At 61.1% G+C, this 27128-nt stretch overlaps 2 protein-coding genes across 4 annotated transcripts in view; one reads left to right on the top strand and one right to left on the bottom strand.

Annotated features, from left to right (window-relative positions):
* Positions 1-1929: 1929 nt before the first annotated feature.
* On the bottom strand, positions 1930-4091 carry LOC141567329 (uncharacterized). 2 transcript variants are annotated; one of them, XM_074314029.1, is made up of 3 exons: positions 3716-4091; positions 2439-3177; positions 1930-2045 (listed from the first exon to the last, which is right to left on the bottom strand). In XM_074314029.1, exons 1-2 carry the CDS (start codon positions 3958-3960, stop codon positions 2457-2459), a joined length of 966 nt encoding a protein of 321 aa, XP_074170130.1. In that variant the 5' UTR covers positions 3961-4091; the 3' UTR covers positions 1930-2045; positions 2439-2456. The 2 variants fall into 2 exon arrangements, with proteins under 2 accessions (XP_074170130.1, XP_074170129.1); XM_074314028.1 differs by lacking the exon at positions 1930-2045 and having other exon boundaries at positions 2311-3177.
* A 384-nt stretch (positions 4092-4475) lies between these two features.
* The window catches only part of INTS1 (integrator complex subunit 1), a 29872-nt gene continuing 7219 nt past the window's right edge, over positions 4476-27128 (top strand). The window contains exons 1-34 of one of the 2 annotated variants that reach the window (XM_074314027.1): positions 4476-4801; positions 5344-5634; positions 8042-8238; positions 8359-8496; positions 8767-8926; positions 9072-9177; positions 9294-9480; positions 9875-10020; positions 10103-10244; positions 11057-11233; positions 11768-11876; positions 12182-12302; positions 12717-12794; positions 13324-13481; positions 14192-14288; positions 16935-17026; positions 17225-17285; positions 18304-18501; positions 18783-18912; positions 19113-19289; positions 19362-19511; positions 19947-20126; positions 20203-20307; positions 21093-21260; positions 21347-21458; positions 22021-22182; positions 22660-22806; positions 23071-23169; positions 23388-23512; positions 24540-24794; positions 25240-25399; positions 25690-25830; positions 26157-26331; positions 26406-26529. In XM_074314027.1, the coding sequence (XP_074170128.1) occupies positions 4744-4801; positions 5344-5634; positions 8042-8238; positions 8359-8496; positions 8767-8926; positions 9072-9177; positions 9294-9480; positions 9875-10020; positions 10103-10244; positions 11057-11233; positions 11768-11876; positions 12182-12302; positions 12717-12794; positions 13324-13481; positions 14192-14288; positions 16935-17026; positions 17225-17285; positions 18304-18501; positions 18783-18912; positions 19113-19289; positions 19362-19511; positions 19947-20126; positions 20203-20307; positions 21093-21260; positions 21347-21458; positions 22021-22182; positions 22660-22806; positions 23071-23169; positions 23388-23512; positions 24540-24794; positions 25240-25399; positions 25690-25830; positions 26157-26331; positions 26406-26529 (4926 nt within the window). In that variant the 5' untranslated portion in view covers positions 4476-4743. Of the gene's footprint in view, positions 4802-5343; positions 5635-8041; positions 8239-8358; positions 8497-8766; positions 8927-9071; positions 9178-9293; positions 9481-9874; positions 10021-10102; positions 10245-11056; positions 11234-11767; positions 11877-12181; positions 12303-12716; positions 12795-13323; positions 13482-14107; positions 14289-16934; positions 17027-17224; positions 17286-18303; positions 18502-18782; positions 18913-19112; positions 19290-19361; positions 19512-19946; positions 20127-20202; positions 20308-21092; positions 21261-21346; positions 21459-22020; positions 22183-22659; positions 22807-23070; positions 23170-23387; positions 23513-24539; positions 24795-25239; positions 25400-25689; positions 25831-26156; positions 26332-26405; positions 26530-27128 lie in introns of both variants that reach the window. The other variant, XM_074314026.1, reaches the window with a different exon arrangement.

Consider the following 27128-nt stretch of genomic DNA (forward strand, 5'->3'; position numbering starts at 1 on the left):
CTATGGCCCCTGCACGGCTAGCACAGCCTCCAGCCCCAGCCACCACCCATCTGCAACTGTGTGCTAGACCCCACAGGAGTCGCCCAGCTGACCTGTCAACCCTGGGCCATGACAGGTCACAGCACAGGACCTCTGTGAATAATGGAGCTTGTAAACAACTGATATATGTCAAATGACTTGATGTTAGATCTCTGCAAATCGGACACTCCTCTCTCTCCACTGGCCTTTCCTCAGCCTGAGACTCATCTAGACCAATCCCACCTGGGAAAAGTTGCCCCTGACCACAGTTTCTGAGCCAAAAGTCAGGACACTGATGTAGTGTGAGTGGGTGGTGGCAATTCTCAGTGAAAAACACTGACTGGGAACCACGAGTAGGACCTGGGTTGGATTTCTGGGATATTTATTTATTTACTTTTAAGGCAAGTGCATGAGGATATTTTTCTAATTTCAAACATAGTATACGCTCTTTGCAGGAAACCTGAACAAGCTAAAACAAGGAAACAAAATCCTCTGTAGCAGCCCCATCCCTTCCCCACAACAGTGTTGGGGACATTTTGATCGTGTGTAGGGACAGTGAGACAGAAGAGGTAAAATCAGGTCGTCCCAGTGCCCTACCCGAGAGCTGCTTGCCTGAGCCTAACTGAACAGAAAGGGAAACTGAGGCCCAAGGGGTTTGGCCCCACCGTGGGGGCACAGGTGTCAGTGGGAGGGAATGTCTCCCACCCAGTCAGCTTGTGCCCAGCACATCCCAGGCCTGGAAGTCCTGTCTTGGAGGGAGCGAGCCACAGTTTTTCCCACAGCAGCACACCTGGGGGGCAGGTGAGGTGCTGGCGCCCTAATCCTGCTTCCTGAGCTTCACATCTCCAAACATTTGGGGTGCGGGTCGTCGAAAACTGGAGGACTCAGGGCCTCTTGGGGTCAGAGACCTTAGGTCCACCCCCTGCGAAGCAGTCTTCCTGCTCTCGCTTGCTCCCTTCCCGTGATGGGGGACTCATTTCCTCGTGAGCCGGCCTGGTCTATTTTCAGACAATTGTTGGAAAGCACTTCCCCGCCTCCAGCCAGAGGCTGCCTTGCTGGAGCTTCCGTTCAGCCGCCAGGGTCCTGGGCACTGGCCCATGAGAAGTCATTGTCCCCTCCCCCTGCTCTGGCCGGGAGCCTCAGCACAGTGGCATCTCCTGGGCAGATTCCAGTGGTGACACCGCACCTCCCCTCCCCCCCAATGCTCATCAACAGAGGAAATTCTAGAAACTTCCATTTGAATGTAGATGGGTCTCCACGTTCCCGCCCAGGAAGGGGCATCTGAGTCCTGATAACTGCTGACTCACTGCTTTGAAACTGTCACTGAGCTGATGTGGGGCTTCCAGCACGGGTGAAGCAGTTACTAAATTTAGGGGACGAGGTAGTTGGGAGATGACCAGCCGCACAAGGCACCCTGCGGTTGTTCCCCCAGAGTCCCCCACCTTACCCCCACTCCCCCCAGTGCTGGGAAGTGCCAGGCCTGGGCTGGGCAGGGACACCTGACCCGCGCAGGGAGGCCTGGGCCCAGGCCACGCAGGTGGGAGCAGCTGCTTCCTGGCCCAGAAGCCGTTAGACCCAAGCAGCTGCAGACCTGCCACGTCACCCATCTCCCCTTGGGGGCCTGGGGCAAGTCCTTGCTCACTCTGTCCCACCCTGCTGGCTGCTCCAGTCTGCTCTCTACTGCAGGAACTCCCTCCTTCCACCAGCAGTGAGGGGGAGCCCACCACACAGTCAGTAGGCCAAGGTGGGGGGGAAGGTTCTCACTGTGGCTGGGGGGTCACAGCAAAGACGACCAGGGACGGTGGGGGTCCGAGGCCTGATACTCCCCTCCACGCCGGACCGAGGACCTAGTTCCTAACAATTATGGCTCCTGTATGGGACCTTCCGGGCTGAAGGCTTCACACTCATCCTTCCCTCATCCCGCCCACATCTACTGAGTGTGGCAGGGCCTCTGGGCCCAGCAGGCGACGGGCAGACCAGGTACGGCTGGTGGCTCACTGGTGGCTTACGTTGGGCAGGGAGGCAGGCTGTAAAGAAAGAGACAAATAAGGGAGTAACAGGATCCCAGGGGTGGCAGTGTTCTAAAAGAAGGTGTCCAGTGGGGGCTGGGGCCGTGGTTACGGGGACAGGGCAAGAGGAAGGCCAGGCAGGGCGAAGGGGCCATGGGAGTGCCTGAGGGTCCTGACACAGGAACAGCATGAGGACAGGCCCTGAGATGAGCAAAATGCAGGTTCCAGAAACTGCAACAAGACCATGGTGCTGGGACAGGACAGCGAGAGGAAGGGAGGCAGGTCCCAGGCCTAGGGTCCTTGGTGCAGAGCTGCAAGCACCCACACGGACCCTCAGGATGGACCTTATTTGGAAATCGGGTCTTTGTACATCATAAGGATTGAGGTTGTCCTGGATTAGAGTGGGCCTACCTCCAATGACAAGGGTCCTTATGAGAGCCGGAAAAGGAGACACACACACCGAAGGGAGATGGCCCTGTGACAATGATGGAGGCAGGAAAGACAGTTCCCTAGAGCCTCTGCAGGGAGTGCCCTGCAACACCTCGTCTCAAGCTGAATCAGGCCACCTGGCCTGGGGTGCGGTACAGCCACCCCAGGGAGCTCACACAGGAGGCGTCTGGGGGAGCCTTGGTGTCCCCCACGAACTGCAGCTACTGAGGCCCCTCGCTGCCCTTCCTCCTTCCTGGGCTGGCTAGGCTGACCCCTCAGGGGAAGCAGTCCTCCAGAGCTGCTAGCGAAGTGTCCATCTGACCCCACGCCCTCTGACTGCCATACCCAGACCCAAGCATCCAGGCTTCTCTGGGCTTTGCTCTGCCAGCTGGTCCTAGGGAGGCACTGCCCCTGAGCACAGCAAATGTCAATGACAGAGGGGCCAGCAGACAAGAATCCACTGCCTGCTGGGGTGGGGCAGCCTGAGGGCTTCACGGAGGATGGGACGTAGCTGGGAGGCTGGGCTTTGAAGGATGAGGAGGAGATTGTCCAGTGAGAAAGAGCAGAGAAAGCCAGCCAAGGAGGGGCCAGCACAGGCAGAGCACCGGCCGCCGCACTGCCTGACTTGTCCTGGGCAGGGGAGGCTGGGACCTCAGCGGCCGGCCGTGGGAGGGAAGATCCCGTGACAGCCCCACCGGACAAGTGCACTCTTCTTCTTTTCCTAGTGGAAACAATTCACATAATTGCGATACTGAAACAGAGTGAATGGATGGCATGCATGGCCCACCCTCCCCGTCACCTCGGGAACCACTGGGTGTATTTCTTTCCAGAATTTGTTTACTTTTAGATAGAGGCGGTCACTTTCTACACACTAGTCCATAGCGAGCTTTTCTGCTGGCCGTGGACTGTGTTGCTCCATCACGGAAAAGTTGTTTGGTCCTTTTGCAGCAGCTTCTGAGAAGAGCGCTGACGGGATGCCCCGTGGCTACACTGACAGTCCAGGTTGCTGCACACCTGACTTTGGCCATTACCAGCCAGCAGACACAGCTGGTCCAGCGCATGGACAATGAGCACTTTTTGTGAGTTCTCATCTGATCTCCGCCCCGTTCCCTCTGCTCCCTCCAAAGCTCAGCTTCCCCCCACTGCCAGCAGTCACTCAACACGATGTTTCACAGCTTTAACCCATGCCCAGTGCCGTTTACCTATGCCAGCTGCCTTTCTGCAGCGCGTGATCTGTTAGGAATGTGCTATGTCTTTACCTGCATCCGTCTCCTTTCACGCGGGCTTCAGCTGTTAGGGAGCCCTCAGGGCTTCCCCACAAGGAGGTCACCCAGCAAGTGGCCAGGCTGCAGGCAGGGCTGTTGCTCTCAGTTCCTTGTTCCTGGTGGGGAGGTGGACTACAGCCAGAAGCCCCAGGACTGCTGAGAAGCTCTAGGATGGGTGGGACCCTTAGCACAGGAGGGCATGAGCGTCTCCGTGAGCATGGAGCCCCCGGCCTCTGCATCGGGAGCCTTGGTGACTATGACAATGACCCACTGTGCAGGCCAGGACGCCGAGTCTCTGATTAGGGCCTGGCCTCCATGCCCCGAGGACGGGCTGGAGTTGGCAGGCCCCTCCTGCTCTTCTGCACTGTGCCCACTCCTGGTCCCTGGGCTCCCTCCTAGCCTCCCACCTTAGGGACCCCAGAACCTGCCCTTTGACCCATAAATGGGAGAGCAGGACTCTGGAGGACCAGCACGTGTGTATTTGAACCCCGATGCCACCCTTCCTAGCCGTGTTTCCTTGGGCACGTCACTAAATCACGTCATCCTCACCTGCAGAAAGAGGGTGACAGCTGCCTCCTCTCTGGATAGACACAAGCGGCAGCGAGGCCCCGCCGACCTCCCGTCGCCAGAGGGCGCTGCAGGCACCGCGCAGGCGACGTGGCCCATTTCACCGCTCCGCCCGCCCTCCTCTCGCTGCGCTGTTTTGCTTCCGGTTATCCCGGAAGTCGGGTCTCTGAGGTCGGTTTCCGGTTCCGGGGCGGCCGGGGTGGTGGTGGGGCGCTGGGTACCGTGGGCCACTTGTAGGAGATCGGCGGCAGCCGGCGAGATCGGCTCTCCCGGCGGATCCGAGGCGGCGCTCACGCAGCCCGTCCGGACTCGCTCCGTCCGGCGGGGCCCGTTCGCCCCCAGGCCCCGAGCGTCAGAGGAACGAATGAATGAGCGCGCAAGTGGAATGAGCCTCGGCGCTGGTCCTCTCCCGGTGACGCGTCCGCAGCGAGGAGCGGCGAGGGGAAGGGGCCGGAATGAACCGAGCCAAGCCCACCACCGTGCGCAGGCCCAGCGCTGCGGCCAAGCCGTCAGGTGCGCGGCTCCCGCCTGCGGCGGGCGGCGGGGGCGTAGTTGCTCCCCGGCCACCGTTTTTCCGGAATCGGGGTCGCCTGGCCCTCGGTCCGGGGCGGCTCTCTGGGTCCCAGGGAGAGTTGGGGCCGCTGTGGCTGCCTCCAGGACACTGCTGGGCTCGTCCTGCATCCCAGGCAGTAAAGCAGCTGAAGGAGCTCCCGGGCCCGGAGGCGGCGGCCGCACCGGCGCAGTGGTGTCCGGGCAGGCGAGCCCGCCGGCCTCTCGCTAGCTGAGCTCCCTGTGCCTTGTTTTCCTCTGTAAAGGGAGAGGAACGATGCCCCTCTCAGACGTTGAAGATGCAGCAAACACGCGCATCAGACATGGCCTGGCTTGTAGTGAACATGGTGTGCGTGACTGTCAGCATCGCCGTGACTGTCACACTAGTCCCAGCTCTGCTGTGGACGTGCTGGGGGACTTGTTTCTGCTCCTCTGAAACAGCGGGAGGTTGGATTCACCTCAACCGACATGTAAAGGTGCACATTTCTCACCTCCCTCCTCTGCAGGGCACCCTCCACCAGGAGACTTCATAGCTCTGGGCTCAAAGGGTCAGGCCAATGACTCGAAAACGGCGTCGACCCTGCTGAAGCCCGCCCCTTCCGGCCTGCCTTCCGAGCGCAAGCGGGACGCTGCGGCCGCTCTGGCCGGTGCCTCGGCTCTGACTGGCCTCACCAAACGCCCCAAACTCTCCTCTACACCCCCTCTGAGTGCCCTGGGGCGCCTGGCTGAGGCTGCAGTGGCAGAAAAACGCGCTATCTCTCCCTCGATTAAAGAACCATCTGTGGTCCCAATTGAAGGTAAGGTTGGTCCCTGGACTTCCCAGAGAATGTTTCCCACACCTTGTCAGCCCAGCAGGGCTGCAGTGAAGGCCCATTCCAGGCTTCGTGCTGTAAGGCTAGCAGGTTCTTGGAGAATGGAGAACAGGGGTCATCTGCGAGTTCTTCACTGTGCTCCTCGCACAGGGGACTTTACCCCACGTGTGCTTCCAAATTCTGGGACAGGGATGAGGAACGTGACCGGGGCAAGAGCAGAGGGCAGGGACTGGGTCTGGGGCCCAAATGTGCTGCTGCTGCGTGGCAGGAGCAGGCGTGGACGTTGGGCGCGTCACGGCTCCGGCCTCAGTGGCCTTCTCTGGGAGGCTGGCTCCTTAAAGTTGAGCAGACCAAGCACATGGCAGTGCGTCATCACTGGGACGTGTTGTACCATTGGGTTGTCTCCCCTTTGGGGAGGAGCTGCTGTGAGAGTCGATGCAGATGGCCAGCAGCTGTACCCCGGGAATGGGCTGGTTCCTCTGGTTCAGTTGTCCGTCGGACGTGTTTGTTGGCCCCTCCTTTGTGGCAGACTGTTCTGAGCACAGGATACGCGGTGCCGAGGTTGACCGGGTGCTGTTCGCTCGGGCTGTGTGTCCTAGTGAGCTCCTCTCTACCTGGGATGAGGAGGTTTGCTTTCCTTTTTCCTTTCACCCCAGACACAAACAACGAAAAGTTTACCACCCTCGTTTTTTTCCTTTAGCCAAAAAGGTATTAATACAACATTAAAGGAAAATCTGAAACGTACCTTGATCCTGTTGTTTACATGAAGCTTCTGGTTCTGCACACGTCTGAAACTGCCTCTGCTTCTCTGCCTCCTTCACATTGATTATTTCTGGTGACCCCATGATGTCCTATAGATCAGATCTGTTAGGTATGTAGCCGGTCCCAGGTGTTCAGGAATAGGTACTTAGCTGACAGCTTTGGGAGAGAGAAGGCTCATCAGGAAGTTGTAACGTGACATTGGCCTTGAAGGATTGATTAGATTTTCAGAGGCAGTCAGGGATGTTGGAGCAGAAACCACTAAACAGAGGCCTGTGTCCTGGAGGTGGAACTGTGCTCAGGGCACCGGCTCGTGGAGGCAGCACGCAGAGCAGTGGCGACAGCACTGGGAGCCCTGAGGGCGTGCAGAGTCGAGGATACAGCTGGGACTGTGCTTTGGGAATGAGTCCAGCGGCAGCTGCCTCCAACCATGACCTTCGATTCAGGGGCCTTAACCTGTGCGGCCAGTGCTGATGAAGACTGAGCCCTTACGGGGCTGAGGTCCAACTCAGGCCACAGCTCTTTGAGTTACTACCTGTGCTTGTTATTCCTTCCGTAAAAGGTGGTTTTGAAAATTAAATAAAATATGGTTATTAAAAACATTCTGAATGATAACATACTTCACAAACATCTTTAGAAAGCAAAAGGCTGTTTATCATGTTTGGCATTTGGAATGTCTTCAAGGCAGGATCTGCCGTAATTCTAGTCCATCCGTCCGTCTGTCCCGCGCATTTGTCTTTTCTTCCTGGCATCTGGAAAGCATTCAGTGACTGTTTCTGGGTGTCCTTGGTGCAGTGAAGTTAGAAATCAGTAACAATACCTCCCTCCACATGTTTGGATATTGAGAAGCATAGTCTCAAAAAACTCTTGGGTCAGAGGAGATAAAATGAAAATTAGAAAATGTCCAAAACTGAACAGAAATAAGTGCCATGTAAAGGGCATGTGAGACAGAGCCGAGGCACTTCTGAGAGGGCCTTAGAGAAGCATGTGCTGGCTGGTAACTAGGGGAGGCCGATGACCAAGTAGCCAGATGAAGTAAGACAGCAAATGCATGAAACCCAAAGAAAGTGCAAGGAAGGAATATTAGAGGAGAGTAGAGGGTGAGAGCATCCTCTATCTAGAGGGTCAGAGGCCAGGACCAAAGGGGGCCCTTTGCAAGGACTGTTGAAACAGAAGAGCCTCTGGGGCTAGGTCCAGAAAGAGGGAAGGCAGGATAAACGTGTTAGGAAGAGACGACCAAAGAAGCAGTGCAGCTGAAGGGAAAAGTCAGCCATGAACAGCATTGTGCCAATTAATTTGAAAACTTAGGAAAAAATAAATGTGTTGTGGGACCAGGTAACTCTGGGTAGCCGTGCGGGACGCAGCAACGGGGGCCTGGAGGTGGCAGGGCACCCGGGGCCATAGGGCTCTACCTGTGCGTGGCCACCATGGCCTTCATCATTGGTGTGAACTGGGCACACCGGCGGTGGCTGGCACTGCTGTAGCACCGCCGTGGAGGCAGCCAGCTGTGGCACAGCCCTGAGACCCTCACTTGCTGTGCTGGTGGCTGCCCCGTTGTCCTAGGGCTCGGGGGCGGGGTGGGACCCTGATGGGCAGTCTCTGCTTGTGACTGACGGGCCATGTGTACCGGTAGTTCCACCCCCAGTGCTGCTGGACGAGATTGAGGCTGCCGAGTTGGAGGGCAATGATGACAGGATCGAGGGGGTGCTGTGTGGGGCCGTGAAGCAGCTGAAAGTCACCCGGGCCAAGCCAGACAGCACCCTGTACCTGAGCCTCATGTACCTGGCCAAAATCAAGCCCAACATCTTTGCCACGGAAGGTGTCATCGAGGTGAGGGCTGGGCGTCCCCTCCTCTGTCCTGGGAAGGGATGAGCAGAGCCGGATAGTCCTCCGGCCTGTGTCCCTGTCCCTCTCCCTGGCCTCCCCTGCGACATGCGCTGTCCCTTGCAGGCTCTGTGCAGCCTCCTGCGGCGGGACGCCTCCATCAACTTCAAGGCCAAGGGGAACAGCCTGGTGTCCGTGCTGGCCTGTAACCTCCTCATGGCCGCGTACGAGGAGGACGAGAACTGGCCCGAGATCTTCGTCAAGGTGAGTCTGCCTCCCTGGGGGGGGGGCCTGTGGGACCCTGGGAGGGAAAGACGCAAACGGTGCGTTCTCTCGGGGCTGTCTGCCTGGTGGCCCTGCACATCCTGTCGCCTGCACTGGCCGCTGGGGGCTTCCTGGGAGTCCCTCCAGGCAACTGGGAGTGTTCAGGGCTCCTTACCACAGCCCAGCGGGAAGCAGGCCCCAGCCCTCGAGCACCGGGGCAGGCAGAAGCGAGCTGCCTGCAGGGCCTGGAGGTCGGCTTCCTCACGGCAGGTGTACATAGAGGACTCCTTGGGGGAGAGGATCTGGGTGGACAGCCCGCACTGCAAGACGTTCGTGGACAACATCCAGACGGCGTTTCACACCAAAATGCCCCCCAAGAGCGTGCTCCTGCAGGGGGAGGCGGCGCGCAGCGGAGGGGACCTCAGTGCTGGTGAGAGGAGCCAGCCGGGTGGGGCGGGACGGGAGTCTGCAGCAAGACGGGAGGCCTGGGTCACCTCCCGCCACAGAGCCCAAGTGGGGGAGCGGTGCCCACGGGACGGCCGGGTGCATGTGTCCACGAGTCCCCCGCTCTGCAGGGAGCAGCCCTCACCCTTCCCTCACTGAGGAGGACGACAGCCAGACAGAGCTCCTGATTGCTGAGGAGAAGCTGAGCCCCGAGCAGGAGGGCCAGCTCATGCCCAGGTTGGCACCGGCGAGGCTCCCTCCGGCGGGCGTGGCCCGTGGCTGGGAGGCGGGGGTGGGCCCCCGGGGAGGGCCTGCCTTCCTGCTCCGTCCTCCTCCATCCTTCCCTGGCCTAGGTATGAAGACCTCGCAGACAGCGTGGAGGAGTATGTGCTGGACATGCTCCGGGACCAGCTCAACCGGCGCCAGCCCATCGACAACGTGTCGCGGAACCTGCTGCGGCTGCTCACATCCACCTGCGGGTACAAGGAAGTGCGGCTGATGGCTGTGCAGAGGCTGGAGATGTGGCTACAGAACCCCAAGGTGAGGGCGTGGGACACAGGGTGAGGATGCATGGGGCTCCAAGGGGAGGGTGTGTGGAACCCCAAGATGAGGGCGTACAGAACCCCAGGGTGAGGGCGCGTGGAACCCCAAGATGAGGGCGTACAGAACCCCAGGGCGAGGGCGCGTGGAACCCCAAGATGAGGGCGTACAGAACCCCAGGGCGAGGGCGCGTGGAACCCCAAGATGTGGGCGTACAGAACCCCAGGGCCAGGAAGTGTGGAACCCCAAGGTGAGGGCATATGGAACCCCAGCGCGAGGGCGCGTGGAACCCCAAAGTGAGGGCATGTGGAACCCCAGGGCGAGGGCAGGGCATGCCGGGACGAGGGTGCAGGGCCCGCCTGTGGCCCGTCTGAGAGCTGCTCGGTCCCTGCAGCTGACGCGGCCAGCCCAGGACCTGCTCATGTCCGTGTGCATGAACTGCAGCACGCACAGCGCCGAGGACATGGACGTCGTCTCCCACCTGATCAAGATCCGCCTCAAGCCCAAGGTGCTGCTCAACCACTACATGCTGTGTGTCAGGTGCGGTGGGCAGGGTGCAGGGTGGGGGTGGCTGTGGGCGGCCCAGACTGTGCTGGGTCCCATTTGCATGGCTCGTGTGCAGGGAGCTGCTGAATGCCCACAAGGACAACCTGGGCACCACCATCAAGTTCGTCATCTTCAACGAGCTGTCCAACGCCCGGAACCCGAACAACATGCAGGTCCTGTACACCGTCCTGCAGCACAGCTCGGAGCTGGCGCCCAAGGTGGGCTCTGCGGGCAGCGCCGGCGCTGGGCGGGCTCCGGCCTGCAGTGCCCGCCTGCAGTCAGCTTGCAGAGGCACGCGTGACGGTGGCTGCGCTGCCCGCTGTGTGGGGGGAGGCGCTTGGGGGGCTGTGCCAGTGAGCTCCAAGCACCACGCCTGCCGTGCAGTCGGTCCCAGGGCTGTCTGCAGGCTTCTGTGTTGCCCTCCTGGCGCTGCCGCTGCGCCTGGCCATGAGTCCCTTGTCCCCGGCGTCCCTTCTGAAGAGAGCTGAGAACAGCAGCCCGTTGTTACCACAAGCCAGGCTTTGAAATGGCTCGGGTGTGTGAAATGTCGTGTCCACACAGTGCCAGCCCTCGCAGTCAGCCCTGTCGCTTGTAGCACCCGTTAAGGGAAAGTCGTGGTTCAGTCGTCCGGGTGGAGGTTGGGGTGTGGCAGGCCGGGCCAGTGTGTTCGTTCGTCCCTATGGCTTGCGTGCCTGGCAGCCAGTGTCTGTTGACACATATGTCCCCTCGTTTCACAGGCACTAGGTCCCCACAGGCCAGCTGCCAGGAGAGTAGTAAGAGCAATCCTGCTCTCAACAGAGCACGGCCCATGCAGCGGGCAGGCTCGTGCCCATTGTCTGGGGACAGGTCAGCCTGTGAACATGCTGCCTGTGTCAGAAAGGCCGGCACAGGAACCTTTCCAGCAGGGCTCTGGGGAGGCTGCTTGTAGGACCCAGCAGGTCCTGATGGCAGGTGTGGGCCAGGGCAGGGTGGAGGCTGGTGGCGACTGGCACACCCCAGCAGCGCCCAGTTTGGTCTCTGTCTGCCCCAGTTCCTGGCCATGGTGTTCCAGGACCTGCTCACCAGCAAGGACGACTACCTGCGGGCCTCGCGAGCCCTGCTCCGTGAAATCATCAAACAGACGAAGCACGAGATCAACTTCCAGGCCTTCTGCCTCGGCCTCATGCAGGAGCGCAAGGAGCCCCAGTACCTGGACATGGAGTTCAAGGTGCGCGGCTGCCCCTCGTGCCCTGTGCAGTGCGCTGGGCTCTGCGTGGCGCCCCATGTGGGCAGCGGTCAGTCCCAGACGTCAGCGGGGCTCTGTCCTGTGAGAGGCCCAGGGGAGTCAGTAGCCGCCGGGCTGGGCGTGGAGGTGGGGTCAGAGTGGTGTCCGGCAGAGCCAGGGGAGCCAAAAGGACTGAGAGAAAGCCAGGGTGACGCCGACGGTCTGCCCTGGGTAGGTTTTGGAGTGCGGGAGGGGGCGGTAGAATCGGCCCGGTTGTGGGGGCCTCCAACGCCACACAGGTAAGTTGGCAGAGCGCCAGTGGGGGCGTGCTCCTTGGGGTGGTGGCTTTGTCAGCTCTGTTGGCTGAACCTCCTGTGGCCTGTCCTGGTCTTGCTGCCATCAGGCTCTCGGCCTCCTCCTCCTTCCTGGCTCTCCTGGCACGGTGGTCCCCAGACACTCCAGCCCAGCTGCCTGTGTGTGGGGGCGTGGGTGACGCCTCTGGGGCACAAATGCTGCTGAGCCAGGCTGTGCTTGCAGGAGCGGTTCGTGGTCCACATCACTGACGTGCTGGCCGTGTCCATGATGCTGGGCATCACGGCCCAGGTGAAGGAGGCTGGCATCGCCTGGGACAAAGGAGAGAAGAAGAGTAAGGACCCAGGCCCGGTGGCAGTAGGCGCTCCCGGGGCAGCAGGCCGTGCCCAGGGCCCAAGCAGAGGGCAGGAGCAGGGTGGCCCCACAGCACAGCTCCCAGAGACTAAGGGAGCTTCCAGAAGCGGCTCCGTCTCGTGTCTTTTGTCCCCCTCTGTGACCCACAGATGGTTTAGAGATGGGGCTGTGCCCAGTGCCTCGTGGCGCCCAGGCCTCCTTGTGCCCAGCCCTGGACTGGACGCTGAGAGGTTTGTTGCCCCAAGCTGCCTGCAGACACACAGTAATCTTGCTTGAACCTTTCAGACCTTGAGGTGCTGCGGTCCTTCCAGAACCAGATCGCCGCGATCCAGCGGGACGCAGTCTGGTGGCTGCACACGGTCGTGCCCTCCATCAGCAAACTCGCCCCCAAGGACTACGTGCACTGGTACGGGCCCAGCATTGCGTGGCACTCGTGGCCCTAGAGAAAGACCAGCAGCCGCTTCCCTAGGCTGGCTGACAAGTGACAAGGCTCCCCGAGCACAAGCCTGTGACCCCAGAGGTGGCCACTGGCTAACCCCAGCCTCATGGGAGCCACAGCAGGGCCATCCTGTGCTGTGGGAGCCGCAGGCAGGGCTTCCTTGTCCAGTGGAGGTGCGGTCCTGTCTGGCTGAGGCTGGTGCTTAAGAGATGCTGCTGCTCTCACCTCTGCCAGTCCCCTGCCTTGCCAGGGGGAGGGGTGGAGGCTGGAGGCTCCAGAAGGTGCCCTGGGATCGCAGGCCTCAGGGTAGGCAACTCCTGAGCCGGGGACGTGTCTGTCACCTGGGCACCCACACCTGATGCCCTCTCTGCCTCCCTGCAGCCTCCACAAGGTGCTGTTCACAGAGCAGCCGGAGACCTACTACAAGTGGGACAACTGGCCACCTGAAAGTGACCGCAAGTGAGCAGGCCTGCCGCCGTGGCTCCTGTGTGCATGGGTGGGGCCGCTCCAGGAAGGAGCCGCCTGCCCGGTCCTGCCTCGCAGACCCTGGTGTGCGTGGTGTCTGCACAGTGACCTCCACTCCCCCAGGCTCAGCCCGCGCCCTGCAGCGCAAGTGACACCCCAGCGACTCCCCACACCACTCCCTTCCTTGTTTCCAGGCAGCTGCACACACACGTCCTTCCTCCCTTGGCCAGTGTCATGGCTGTGCCTCCCCGAGCCCAGGGCTACCCTGCCCCGCGCGTCCCACCTTTGGATTCTGCTGCCTAGTGCCTGTTCCCGCTCTTCCCCCCCCATCAGTCTGGCCTGTGCGCCCCCTGGCCTGAGCCCTCTGAGGGCCGGGCACCTCCCCACGTTCCTCCTCAGGATGGGGAGGCTGTCCAGAGAGGCTTCAGAGCAAGTCACCGTGGGAGGGGGTGGGTGGTGGCCCCGCCTCCGCCCTGGTGCTTGGCGCAGGCCCCGCCCAGCCCCGCCCTCCGCCCCCCCGCAGCTTCTTCCTCCGCCTGTGCTCCGAGGTGCCCATCCTGGAGGATACACTGATGCGCATCCTGGTCATCGGGCTGTCCCGGGAGCTCCCGCTGGGCCCCGCGGACGCCATGGAGCTTGCTGACCACCTGGTGAAGCGAGCTGCGGCCGTGCAGGCGGACGGTAAGGGTCCCTCAGGGCTTTGTCCTGGCCCCTGCGGGTGACGGCCTTGCGCTGCCACGGTCCACTCCCCCCGCACCCCTGTGGAAGCCATGTGGGCACCCAGCTGGCCTGCACTGGGCTGGGCCTGCGTCCGTCTGCCCGGTCTTGAGTTGGCACTGCTTTAGTCCTTCGGCGGCTTCTGGGACCCGTCCTGGGACTGGCACACACCCTCCTATCGCGGGCGCTTCTGTCTGCCCCTCCTTTCACGGGCCGCTGCTGCTGTCTTGACTACAGCACCCCTGCTTTTAGAACGTGGCTGCCATCCCCGTGGGCCAGGATCTGACCCTTGGCCGCGGGGGCGCCGCCCACAGTGATCAGGGCTGCTGTCCTCCCCACCGCCTGCCACGCCGGCGCTTCTGCTCCGGACACCCCGTGCGTCCTCACGTCCCTCCCCTTCCTGTGCCCGCTGTGTTGCTCTCCTAACGGTCCTGCTTGCTCTCTAAAACCAGCTCAAACACCAAGTGAAAACTTGCCTCAGTTTCCCTAGGCTGGCTCAACAGCTGCTCTCACATTCCTTGCTGGGGCACGCTGGTCACATTTCATCTTCTCTCGTTGTGGCGACGTCAGTCTCTCCCCTCCTCCCCCAGCTTCTGGAGGGCAAGGCCCCCATCTCCTCTCTGACTCCTGTGCCCTGGTGTCCACTGAACGGGCTTGTGGACCTTGCGTTTCAGATGTGGAAGTGCTGAAGGTGGAGAGGGTGCAGCTGCTCGATGCTGTTCTGAACCTGTGCACCTATCACCACCCGGACAACATCCAGCTTCCTCCAGGGTAAGGCCCGGCCGCAAGGCCCAGGGGTGGCTGCCCCATCCTGGCTCCCATGGGACGGCTCTTGGTGGCCTGTCCAGCGAGTGACTGAGGCCTGTGTTCCCGCCGTCACTTGGGTTTTAGTGATTCTCCTGTCCTCCCGTTTGCTGTCTCGTGTTCATCAGCAGTCACACCTTATCCATCTTTGAGACAACACTGGGCTTGTACTGTTCTCTTAACCCCTTTATTGAGATGTAATTCTCAGATGCTCCACTCATTTAAAGTGTGTGATTCGGCGTGTTCAGTGCACACACAGGGTTGTGCAGCCATCGCCACCACGGAATTTCAGAACATTTCCTCCTACAAGACGTGTTGTCATTAGCTGTCACTCCCCATGCCCGCCCCCCACAGCCCTTAGCAGCCACTCATCTACTCTGTCCCTCCAGATTTGACGTTTTTGGACATTTTATGTAAATAGTCATGAAATACATGGTCTTTTGCGTCTGACCTCTTTCTCTGAGCGTCACCCACACTGTAGTGAGAGTCAGCGCTTCAGTCCTTTGTGGCTGAATAGCACCCCTCATGTGGACAGAACGGACACTTTTTTTATCCGTTCTTCCGATGATGCACTTGGGTCGTTTCCACCATTTGACTTGTTAACAGTGCTGCCGAGAATGTTCATGTAGAAGTTCTGTGTGGACACCTGCTTTCGGTCCTCCGGGGAGTACAATTGCTGGGTCACACGTTGCACTTTGGAGGACTCGCCACTGTCCTGTCCTGTTCCAGCAGTAACGGCGGAGGGCCCAGTTTGTCCACATCCTCCCCAGTGCTTCTCTTCTTTCCTGGAGCCGTCCTAGTGGGTGACGGGCATCCCCACCAGCTTTTGGGGTTTCCGTTTCTCTAATCACCGATGACGCTGCGCATCTTTTCACATCCTCTTGGCCATCTGTGTGTCTTCTTTGGAGAAGTGTCTGTCCACGTCCTTTGAACATTTTAAATGGGGTGTTTTCAATCTTTGTTGTTGGATGGTAAGCGTTCTTATTGAAAGTGTTCTGGGTACCAGGCCCTCATGAGATCTGTAATGAGCAGCTATTTCCCCCAACGTGGGGGTTGTCTTTCCACTCTCTTGATTGTGCCCTTGGAGGCACGAGAATTTAATGACTTTGATAAAGTCCAATTTAATCTATTTTTCTTTGGTTTCTTGTGCTTTTGTGTCTTACTTAAGAGACCATTGCCTAGTTCTGGGTCATGACGATTTACGCCTGTGTTTTTTTTCTAAGAGTTTTATAGTTTTGGTTCTTACATTCTGGTCTTGGATCCATCTTGAGTTCACTTTGCATACAGAGTGAGGCAGGGGTCCAGACTCGGGGAAGTGCAGTTGCCCCAGCCCGTTCACTGGAAGTCTTCCTTCTCCCTCTGATCCTATTGCACCTGGTCAGACACCGCTAACTGTAACCCGTGGGTTTATTTGTGGAGTCCCGCTTTTACTGCGCTGACCTCTTGAAGCATAAGAATTCCACCTCCGGTGAGGCCGGCTTCTCTCTCTTGGCTGTTTGGGCTTTGGTGTCTCACGTAGGAAACCACTGCCTCACCTAAAGTCACAAAGATATACTGTTTTTCTCCTAGGAATGTTACAGTGCTTGCTCTTGACGTTTAGGACTCTCACCCATTTTGAGCTGATCTTTGCGTGTGGTGCGAGGTGCAGGTCCAACTCCCTTGTTATGTGGACGCCCCGCTGCCCCAGCACCAGGAATGCAAAGCTCCTTTTTCCTGCGGAAGGTCTGGCAGCCTTGCTGACCATACTGTGTGGGTCTGTTTCTGGGTTCTCAGTGCTAGTCCGTTAACCTGTCGTCTGTCCTTACGCCAGTGCCCCCGTCCCCATTCCTGTACCTCAGTGCTGAGTTTGAATTGGGAAGTATGAGCTGTCCAACTCTGCTTTTCCAAGACTGTCTGGCTGTTCTGGGTCCTAGCTTGTCAGTTCCCACAAAGAAGCCACCTTTGAGGAAGGCTCGCATTGATGACAGGTCATTTGAGGACTGTTGCCCGGTTCTTGTGGGTTTTATTAGAAAAGTAAGTCTTGCAGGCCCTCTGTTGGATTTCCTTTTTGCGGCTGTTGTAGTGCAGTTTGTCTCCTTGTTGCTGCTTTTCGGCCTGATCGTCTTCACTTGGCAGCCCGTTTGCGTCTCCCTCCAAGCCCGCATCTCAGGTTCACGTCATTCTCTAACAGCTCTGTCCACTTTCTCACCGGAAAGGGCTGCACTTGCATCATTTAATGTGACTTTTAAATGTTATCACATTACACGTTGATGCATTTGGGGCTTGTTTCAGGTTTCCTGACACAGAACAAGTATGAGAACTACCCATTACTGAGCATTTGTTACTTTGCCTTGTTCCCATTTCACAGATGGGAGACCGAGGCTTAGTCAGAGCTCAGAGCTGGAGGTGGGCATGGGCACAGAGCCCCAGTGCTGGACTCTGAGCCATGTCGTGGTTCCAACGTGCACTTACTGGGGGCACAGGCATTGCTGGAGGATCGGCTCTAAGGAGGGCACAAATCCCAATGTTACGATCTTCAAAGTAGTTGTCGAGTTGGTCCATCACTGAATCATGATGCCACCTGGCCTGGGCCTCTATGCCCTGAGGCTGAGCTATGGGCCCCCTGCGTTTCAGGTATCAGCCTCCGAACCTCGCCATCTCCACCCTCTACTGGAAGGCGTGGCCCCTCCTGCTGGTCGTTGCTGCATTCAACCCAGAGAATATCGGTGAGAGCCTCTGGCCAGCGCAGGTCACCTTGGCCAAGCATTGACATCTCTTCCTTTGGGCATCTTGCTTGTCAGGACCTGGAGTAGAGCCTGGCTGAGGACTGGATGACGAGCTGGGAAGAGGGGCCCCAGAGGCCAGTGGGGAGCTGTGCGGGGATGCTGTGTCTTAGCCGTCACCTGCTGTCTCCTTGCCCCTAGGCCTGGCCGCCTGGGAGGAGTACCCCACGCTGAAGATGCTCATGGAAATGGTGATGACCAAGTACGTCAGCACACGCTGCTGGGACAGGCTGCCCGGGGCGGGCTAGGCCACGCTGTGCCGAGAAGCAGAGCGCAGGCCAGGCCCCTGGCTGCCCTGGAGCCTGAGCTCAGCTGCCTCTTGGGCTCCCGTTACCGTGGGCTGGAGTTTGGGAACCTGAGCTACAGAGCTTCCTTCTGCTCCCCTTGCTGGGGGCAGTGAGGCTGCGGGGCCCTGGGCCATCCCGAGCAGCACTTGGTGAGACGGACGGGTGGTGTGGTGCCAGGAGTGACAGAGCAGAGCCGTCAGGAGCCGCATGGGATTTGGCAGATCGCGACAAGGGACCCAGTGGTCAGGGTGGTTTTCACAGGGGCAGATGTGAGAGCTGCTGGTGAACCTCGTCTGCACGCAGCGGGCATGGGGTCCCACCGCAGCCTGAGCGCCAGGTGCCACACGTAGTGTGGCCCCCTCGCTGCCACCTTGCGTGCTCGCGCCTCAGGAGCTGACAGAGCAGCTCGCGTGGCCCAGGCCGGACACGGGCCTGTGTGTGCACATGAGGGAGGCTCTGGCCTGTGTGGGAGTCCGGTGCATAGGACACACTGCTCCCGTCACACCTGTGAAGGGTTGTCCTGTGGCTGACAGTGGACTGACAGTGGCCTTAAGGACAAACCTGGGACGCGTGGGCATCACAGGAAGGCAGATTCGATTTTAGAATATGGGACAGGAGACTGCTCTGGCAGCAGTGGGCCGGTCCAGGGATGCCCTGTGTGTGCTGGGCCCACTGCCTGTGGGAAGGGGTTCCCGTGTGGAGTGTCCTGGACCACAGCTCTGGGTTCAGGATTCTGACAGCAGTCGGGCCTAGTTGTGGAGGTAGCTAGCAGACTGTCGTGGGGACGAGCAGGTAGCCAGGCATGGGCTCTGAAGAACGCTGAGCCCCTCACAGATGTCTGACTTTGCTGGCACTGCTGAAGCTGGGTGGCAGGGGGCAGCCCTGAGCGCCTCTGATGGCACAGTACCAAGCTCCTCCCTGTCTGGTCCCCAGTAATTACTCCTACCCCCCATGTACCCTGACGGACGAGGAGACCCGCACAGAGATGATTAATCGGGAGCTGCAGATCTCTCAGCGGGAGAAGCAGGAAATCCTGGCGTTCGAGGGGCATCTGGCAGCTGCTTCCACCAAGCAGACCATCACCGAGAACAGCAGCCTCCTTCTGTCTCAGCTCACCAGCCTGGACCCCCAGTATGTACTGGACCCCCAGCCCTCCGGCCGCTTTGAACCGGGGTGATGGGTCACACGCGTTGGTGGGTGGGAATGGGCAGGATGCCTGGAGCAGCCAGCCCGGGCCACTGTCCTGGGTCTCCTTAGAGCCCGGCTTTGGTGAGGCTGAGCACTCAGCAGCAGGTGTCAGCAGGGATCTGCTCCTGGGCAGGAGGCAGGCGGTCCCCTGCCCGCCCTCACCTGTGCTGTCCTGGGGGCTCTGTGTGGCTCTCTGACACGCCTGTGTTCTCTGGGACTTTCAGAGGGCCCCCCCGGAGGCCTCCCCCTCACATCCTGGACCAAGTGAAAAGCCTCAACCAGTCCCTCCGCCTCGGGCACCTGCTGTGTCGGAGCCGAAATCCCGATTTCCTCCTTAACATCATCCAGAGGCAGGTAAGTCTGCGGACGGGCCGGCGGGCTTCACGGGCTTCGCAGCTCTGGCGCTAAACAACACCGTAGCCAGGGGAGGGCGCCCGGATGGGTGCGAGGACCGCCCAGGACTGCGCCTGCCTGAATGGCAGCCGATGGGCACAGCAGGGAAGGGAACGCGGCAGGCTTGAGTCTGCGGGAGCTCAGTGTCGCCGCCCCTGCAGGCCTCGTCGCAGTCCATGCCCTGGCTGGCCGACCTGGTGCAGTCCAGCGAGGGCTCCCTGGACGTGCTGCCCGTGCAGTGCCTGTGCGAGTTCCTGCTGCACGACGCTGCCGACGACTCCACCGGAGAGGAGGAGGAAGAGAGCGAGAGCAAGGAGCAGAAGGCCAAGAAGCGGCAGGTTGGCCCCGCCCGCCCACCCCACCCTGCCCCTGGCCCTGCCGCCCACCCTGAGCTCCCCTTGTGCTTGCAGAGGCAGCAGAAGCAGCAGCAACTCCTGGGCCGCCTGCAGGACCTGCTGCTGGGCCCCAAGGCTGACGAGCAAACCACGTGCGAGGTGCTGGACTACTTCCTGCGGCGCCTCAGCTCCTCCCAGGTGGCCTCCCGGGTGCTGGCCATCAAGGTGAGCCCGGCGGCTGGCGCCACCCTCGTACTCCGCTCCCCGGCACCACTCGCGCCAAGGGGAACTATTTTACCCCCCCAGACCGCCTTCCTCGCCAGTTTCCACGCACAGAAGGAATGGTTCTAGTAACATCTGCCGGAGCCAGTCCCCCTCCTTGTCCGGTGTTCCTTCTCTAGTGGCAGTGTGACTGTCCCAGGTCACTTGGTGTCTGGTCCTGCATGTCTCGTCAGGCTTTGCTGAACGACAGTTTCCTGAAGGAACTGCTCGTGCTGCTGCTTCCTCCTTGCATTTCCAGCAGCTCTGACGGGACGCGGCGTCTGTTACCTGGCAGCCCGCGTGCCCTCCTTGGGCTTCAGGAACCAGTCTGTCCCCAGATTGGCGTGACCGGCCGAGCGTGGTGTGGAGGCCTGGCTTAGCACCTGTATCTGCTTGCAGGGCCTGTCCCTGGTGCTGTCGGAGGGCAGCCTGCGGGACGGGGAGGAAAAGGAGCCCCCAGTGGAGGAGGACTCTGGGGACACAGAGACGCTGCAGGGCTACCAGTGGCTGCTGCGCGACCTGCCCAGGCTGCCGCTGTTTGACAGTGTGAGGGCCACCACCGCCCTGGCGCTGCAGCAGGTGAGGTCCTCGCGTGGCCGTGGGGACAGGCAGTGCACTGTCCACGGAGCGCGCTCACACAGCCCCCCCACCCCAGGCCATCCACATGGAGACTGACCCACAGACCGTCAGCGCCTACCTGGTGTACCTGTCCCAGCACACGCCCGTGGAGGAGCAGGGCCAGCACAGCGACCTGGCGCTGGTGAGGGGTGGGGACAGCAGGGCCGCCCTCGGGGGGAGGCTCCTAGCCCCGGCTTCTTTTTTGGTGGCCTACCATCCAGAGCAGGCATCGAGTGTGGGAAAACTTGGTGCCAGACTAGCTGCTGTGGTCCTCAGTGTCTAGTGGCCTTTGTCGCTCTGGGAGGTGATTTGGCCACACCTAGGGGCACTTGCTCAGAGGGCAGGGTGAGGTGTGGGCCGGCCCAGGTGGCTTCCATAGCAGGTGGGCAGTTGGACTCAGGCACGTGCCCATTTCCTCTTCGATCACTCTTTTCTGGCCAGCTTTCTTCTCCCCTTGCTTTCCCGTCGGTTCATTCTGGGCTTGGTGACCTAGCGCGATTCCTGGGGGTGAGTGGGATGAGGGCATGGGCAGACAAGCAAAGGTCCCTGGACGGGGCTCTTCCCAGCCTGGTTCCTGCCAAGGGACTGGCCAGGCAGAGACCCTTGAGGCGTCACTCTTAGGAGCCTTTGGTGTGGTGGCTGGCGTGCCCAACACCTCTGCTGGGGTTCTAGTAGGGATGGTGCTGGCTGTTGGCAGACGGCCTTCTCCTTTGGGGCCTAAGAATCGCGCACTCCATGCAATCCATCAGTGGGCGCTCTTGGCTGGGCATGCGGTTGTGCCGAGCACGGTGGGGCACTAAAGGCAGCCTCACAGGGTGTGCCAACCTGTGGGCTGCTGGTCTGGTGTGACAAGGGGAGACAGCGGGGCTGGCCAACGGCAGGCTCCCACTGGCCCCTGGGAGCCCTCTGACGGCTGCTCGTCCCCAGGATGTGGCCCGGCTCATCGTGGAGCGCTCCACCATCATGACCCACCTCTTCTCCAAGCGCTCCTGCCGCGCAGAGTCAGACGCTGTGCTGGCGGCCCTGCTCTCCATCTTCTCCCGTTACGTCCGGCGCATGCGCAAGAGCAAGGAAGGGGAGGAGGTGTACAGCTGGGTAAGGCGGGCAGGGCCCCCACCCTGGACCCCACGCCCCCCCCCCCAGCCCAAGCCGCGGCCCTTCACCCCTTCCTCCCCCCGCAGTCGGAGTCGCAGGACCAGGTCTTCCTTCGCTGGACCAGTGGGGAGACGGCCACCATGCACATCCTGGTGGTCCACGCCATGGTCATCCTTCTGACGCTCGGGCCGCCCTGCGGTGAGCAGCCCACGGGCCGCTGTGGGCGGGCAGCTGGGGTGGGGGGCCTGTCCTGGGGCAGGCTTCCTTTATGCCGGTGAGACCTGCCCCGGCCGCAGGGGGTGCCGATGGGAGGGGCTCTGCGCCCACCCTGGCTTTGGGCAGGGCCCAAATGTAGATCGTCCTCTCCCTGCCTGTCCGAGAGGGTTCTGGGGAAGCGTGTGAGATCCTGTGCATGGCAGGACCTCCTAAACCGTGGAGACCCTCAAGTCTACAGGCCTGTGATGTCCAGTGACTCCTCCCTGCTTGGCCACATACTAGTGACGTCGTGAGATGCCTGTGGGCAGTGCCCGGGACACCTTCCTATGCCGCCTCCTTGCTCTCAGCCCAGCCAGTGAAATTCCTGGTTTCACGGTTGATTGTCCCCGGCCCAGGGCCTCAATTCCCGCTGATGAAGCAAGGATATGCAGTGGTCCTTCCAGCCTGACCGCCAGTTGTTCGCGGGGCCCAGGCTCTGGACAGTGACATTTGGAGGGGCCTCGTTGAGCCATCTCTGTTACTCACCCTGTCGTCTTTCCTGAAGCTGGTGACAGTGAGTTCCAGGCTCTGCTGGACATCTGGTTCCCAGAGAAGAAGCCCCTGCCTACGGCCTTCTTGGTGGACACATCGGAGGAGGCACTGCTGCTGCCCGACTGGCTGAAACTACGCATGATCCGCTCGGAGGTCCCTCGGCTGGTGGACGCTGGTACTGCCAGGCTGGGCGGGGTGGGCGGGCAGAGCCTTCCTGCTGGGCCTGGGCGTGAGTTCTTGCTGTGCTGGACGCGGGAGAGGACACCCTGCCGAGAGCCCTTACAGCCAGGTGTCAGGCATCCGTGTGGAGCGGTGAAGATGAGGTGGTCTAGGAATTTGGAGAGAAGGCAAGGGCCGGGGGCCTCAGGGTTGGTTCTGGAAGGACATCCCGCTGGGCGGCATGTGGGCAGGGCAGGCCGTTTGGGAGGCAGTTTGATGAGTAGTGGGGCTGCCTCGGCGAGCGCGGTGAAGGGCACACCCCAAGGAATCTGCCCTCTGTGAGCTATTGGGAGCCACTGGCGACTCCAGGGCAGCTGGGAGCCGGGAGGAAAGGAGCCGCGGGGCCTGCATGCAGCCATGGAGCAGGTGGGAGCCTCGTGAGGGTCCCTGGCCGCACCCTGAGCGACGCTTGCTGAGCGAGTGTGCCCCTCAGCCTTGCAGGACCTGGAGCCCCAGCAGCTGCTGCTGTTCGTGCAGTCCTTCGGCATCCCCGTGTCCAGCATGAGCAAACTGCTGCAGCACCTGGACCAGGCGGTGGGCCACGACCCCCAGACGCTGGAGCAGAGCATCATGGACAAGAGTGAGCCAGGCCTGGGCATGTGCCAGGGGGAGGCCAGGCCAGCACTGCCCAGTCTGGCACGCCCAGGCGCCAGCATGCCGTGTGGGGCAGTGAGGATGGGCGTTGCTTGGTCCTGGCCGAAAGGCCCCGTGGGCGGTTCTGGAGTCTCAGGGAAGCATGGTGGGCTGCACTGGGGTACCCATGTCCCAGGCAGCCTTCTTTGTGTGGCACAGGGAGCACCGCCACCATCCATCCAGGCTCCAACCCCTGGCTGCTGTTTTGCAGATTACATGGCTCACCTGGTGGAGGTTCAGCACGAGCGGGGAGCTTCTGGAGGCCAGACTTTCCACTCCCTTCTCACAGCCTCCCTGCCCGCCCGGCGAGGTACTGGCCCAGCCTGTCCTGTCCCACCCTGCTCAGCGCACGGCCGATGAGGCCTCCCAGGCCCAGTGGGAATGGTTGCCGCTGCCCAGTGTCTGAGCTCCTCTTCCAAGGCCCTGAGCAGCCTGCGAGCCGGCTCTTCTCTCTGGGTGGTGGGCCCCTGGCGAGACTGTCCCTAGGATGGCTGGAGTTTACAGCTGACACCTGTTCCCTCCCTGCAGACAGTGCAGAGGCACCGAGACCCACAAGCAGCCCGGAGCCGCCTCCGGGCCAGGACCGGATCCGGGCTGTGACTCAGGTGCGGGCACTCGGCCCTGAGGACGACTTGGCTGGCATGTTTCTGCAGGTACTGCCACTGTTACCTGGGCCGACCCTCTCCAGAAGCCGGGTGCCCCAGGACTCACAGCAAGATGGAGAGGGCTCTGAGGCCGGCCACCTGGGTCAGAACCCTGGCTGCCGTCCTCGGGGTTAGGTGACCCTCTCTGTGCCTCAGTGTGCTCCGTAAGGTGGGGCTTAGAGCGGTGCTTGTGCGGCGTGTGCAGTGTCCAGGCAGTGCCCAGAGGTGCCATCGCTCCCCCCACCACCTAGCAGTAGCAGCCTGGCCTCTGGGCCTGGCTCCGGTGGGCACGTGCTCTGCCGTGTCCATGTTGTGAGAGACAAGCAGACGAGCCTGTGTCCTCACACACGCAGCCCTCCCGGGGGACCAGACTCTGCTCACATTCTGTGTTTTTTGCATCCTCACTGAGACATGGTTCCCGTGCCAGCTGACGCCTGTTCCCTACGGGGTTCAGTCCAGTGATTTTCTGTGTATTCAGAGTTGTGCGGCTATAACCCTGGCCGAGTGGAGCTTGTTTTCAGCAGCCCAAGGAAACCCTGTGCCCTTCAGTACATATTTCTTGTGTCTCCTGGCCGCCACTGCTCTGCTTCCTGCTTCTGGGCTTGCCTCTTGTTGTCACATGTGTGTACCTGGAATCCCACAGCTTGTGGTCACATGTCCTCAGCCCTTACACACACAGCCACACTTGTGCAGAGTGTGCGCCCATCCTTTCACGCTTGCACACACCACCTCGTATCTCTGGGAAGGGTCCTGCTCCCTGCATCCTCGCTCCCTCTGCGGCCAGTGCGTCTGTGGTATGTAGAGGGGCCGAGGTGGGCAGGCTTTGGCTCGCCCTGCTCTCAGGCCAGGCTGGGACCCCCACACAGGCCCCTGTCTGCAGTTCTCGGCATGGACCGCGCTGCTCCCTGAGCAGGGAGCCCCCAGCACAGGCCTCAGGCCAGCGAAGGGACAGTGCTGGTGACGGAGTGCAGGGCGAGATGAGACTGGGCGCCACCTCTGTGTGCCCCTGCTGACCGCCACCCTTTCTCTGCTCCAGGTGTTCCCGCTGAGCCCGGGCCCGCGGGGGCAGAGCTCCAGCGCCCGCCCCGTTGCCCTGGCACTGCAGCAGGCCCTGGGCCAGGAGCTGGCACAGGTCCGTCAGGGCAGTTCCGAGGTGACGGGCATCTCAGTGCGCCTCCTACAGGCTGTCGCCACCCTGCTGAACTCCCCACACGGTGGGGCCCTGGTGATGGCCATGAACCGCAGCCACTTCCTCGCCTGCCCCCTGATGCGCCAGCTCTGCCAGTACCAGGTGGGTGCGGCCAGCGTCCCGGGACACGAGGCCTCCGCCGGGCAGGGACAGCCTCAGCCTTCAGTCCAGGCCCCCTGAGTGACGGGGTTGTGGGCAGTCCCTACCCCTCATTATGGAGACTGTCCGACATATGAAAGGGGAGGCAGTGGGCCTGCCGCCTGCACTCGGTGATTTTTCCACATTCATTTGACCTGCTTGCGTTTATGTGAGTGCGGTTTTTTGTTTGTGTCTCTGGGTACGTATGTTTCTTTAGTCTTTGTTCTTCTGAACCACGTGAGGATAAGTTGCAGATAGCACACCTCGCCACAGGGTATTTTGAATGATCTCTGATGTGCTGGGGCACCTGGGTGAGCACTGTGGGGAGGCCATGTGACCATGTCCCCTGGGCGGCCAGGGCGGGACCCTCTGAGCCAGTGGAGCCACGTGTTGCCTGTTGTCCCCACAGCACTACGTCCCTCAGGACACTAGCTTCTCGTCGCTCTTTCTCAAAGTGCTCATGCAGAGCCTGCAGTGGCTGGACAGCCCTAGCGTGGAGGGCGGGCCCCTGCAGGCCCAGCTCAAGCTGTTTGTGACCCAGTACTCGGCACGGCGCAGGCTCAGTGACGGTGAGCTGCAGGACAGGCATGGGCCAGCCAGCACCTGCCAGTGAGGTTCTCAGGCCGTCTGCTCTCTGTCAGGGCCATGACAGGCTCGTTAGCACAGAGGGTGGCATCCGTGTGGGTGTGGCCAAGGGGCTTGGCTCTTAGGGCTTTGGGGAGGCTCCCCAGGGAGGGAAGTGCACGTGGGGACCGTGGGGAGTCGGCAGTTCAGGGACTCGCTGGACAGTCCAGGCTGACAGATGTGAGGAGTAGAGGCCGAGACCAGGCCAGCCAGTCACACAGACGTGTCCTTGCAGTGCGGAGTGGGTTCCTGCATCTGGCGGAGGCCCTGGCATTCCGTGGGGACGTGGAGGTGGTCAGCTCCACTGTCCGGGCCCTCGTCGCCACCCTGAGATCCGGGGAGAAGTGTGGCGTGGAGCCCGAGCTTGTCAGCAAAGGTACCTGGGACCCGGGCCTGTCAAGATACCAGCCCTGCCAGGCGGGCCACGCCCTGTGGCTCCCCCAGCCCTCGCCCAGGCTCTGCTCTGGGGAGTCGTGCACGTGATGAGTTCACAGCTGGCGCTGGGCGGCTCACTCCATGGCCTCCCTTTACCCCAAGGGAAGTCCCCGAGCCTCTGCCCACTACTGGCCGGCCCAGGTGTGGGCACTCGAGGCATTGTTGGCACAGGGAACAGTGGGCTGTCTCTCCCAGAGTCAGGTGGTCTGAAGGCTGCCGGGCCCCTTCCCCAAGCTGTAGGGACACAGCATGGTTTTCTGTCCTCAGTTCTGCGGGGCCTCATCAAGGTGAAGTCGCCTCACCTGGAGGAGCTGCTGACCGCGCTCTTCTCTGCCACCTCTGCCGTGCCCACCTCCAGGCCCATCATGGTGGTGAGCTCCCTGCTGCTGCAGGAGGAGGAGGAGCCCCCCGCCCCAGGGGAGCAGGACGCTGACGGCTGCAGGTGAGCTGCTGGGGTGGTGACCAGCCCGGTGGGCAGCCCTGCCTGGCGTCTCTGAACTCTCCCCTCCCCCTCAGCCTGGAGGCCGTGCAGCTGGGACCGTGCTCAGGGCTCCTGGTGGACTGGCTGGAGATGCTGGATCCCGAGGTGATAGGCAGCTGCCCTGACCTGCAGCAAAGGCTGCTGTTCTCCCAGAGCCAGGTGGGCTGCCATCGGCTGAGAGCTGGACTCTCATCTGCCCAGAGGGTCCCATGGCTCTTCTGAGTAGTCACACCAACCGACCAGGTGTGGTTACTGGGCACCGGGGTGGGGCGGGGTCCGTATTTTGTGGGCACAGGTCCTCACAAAGGGGACTGCAGTGCCACAGTTAGTGAAAGGGAGCGCGGAGCCCGGCACCCCCTGACGAGGAGGGACCCAGCCCTCGGAGTAGTCAGAGCCTGTGTCGAGGCCCTGCACAGAGCGGCTAGGGGCCCCCTGCAGGTCCCTAGAGAACGCTAGAAAGCACTGGCCGCCTCAGAGGGCAGGAGCTGGGAGCCTGGCCACGACCCTACCGTGCACTCACTCACGGGTCTGTTTGCTCCTGCCTGTTAACCTTAACTGCTTGTTGGTGGCTGTCTTGGAGAAGACCCCCAGGGGTGTGGTTTTGGTTTGTTCTCTCATTTTGGCACTTGTGTGCCCCCGTCTCCGAGGAGGTGGTTCAGCTCTGCACACATTTCACCTGGAGCTGTGTGCTGGGCCTGGTATGCAGGCAGCCATTCTGCTTCTCCTCCGGGAGCTTTGGGCTTTCCTTGAAATGGCTC

Source organism: Rhinolophus sinicus, linkage group LG10 (genome assembly GCF_036562045.2).
Source record: "Rhinolophus sinicus isolate RSC01 linkage group LG10, ASM3656204v1, whole genome shotgun sequence".
Lineage (NCBI taxonomy): Eukaryota > Metazoa > Chordata > Mammalia > Chiroptera > Rhinolophidae > Rhinolophus > Rhinolophus sinicus.

Excerpts from the sequence above, each read along its gene's own strand:
- LOC141567329 (XM_074314029.1), bottom strand. The coding sequence starts at position 3,960 with ATGCAGAGGCCGGGGGCTCCATGCTCACGGAGACGCTCATGCCCTCCT. Across the intron at positions 3,178-3,715 it reads GTGAAAGGAGACGGATGCAG|GAAAAGAAGAAGAGTGCACT; the intron begins GTAAAGACATAG and ends TGTTTCCACTAG.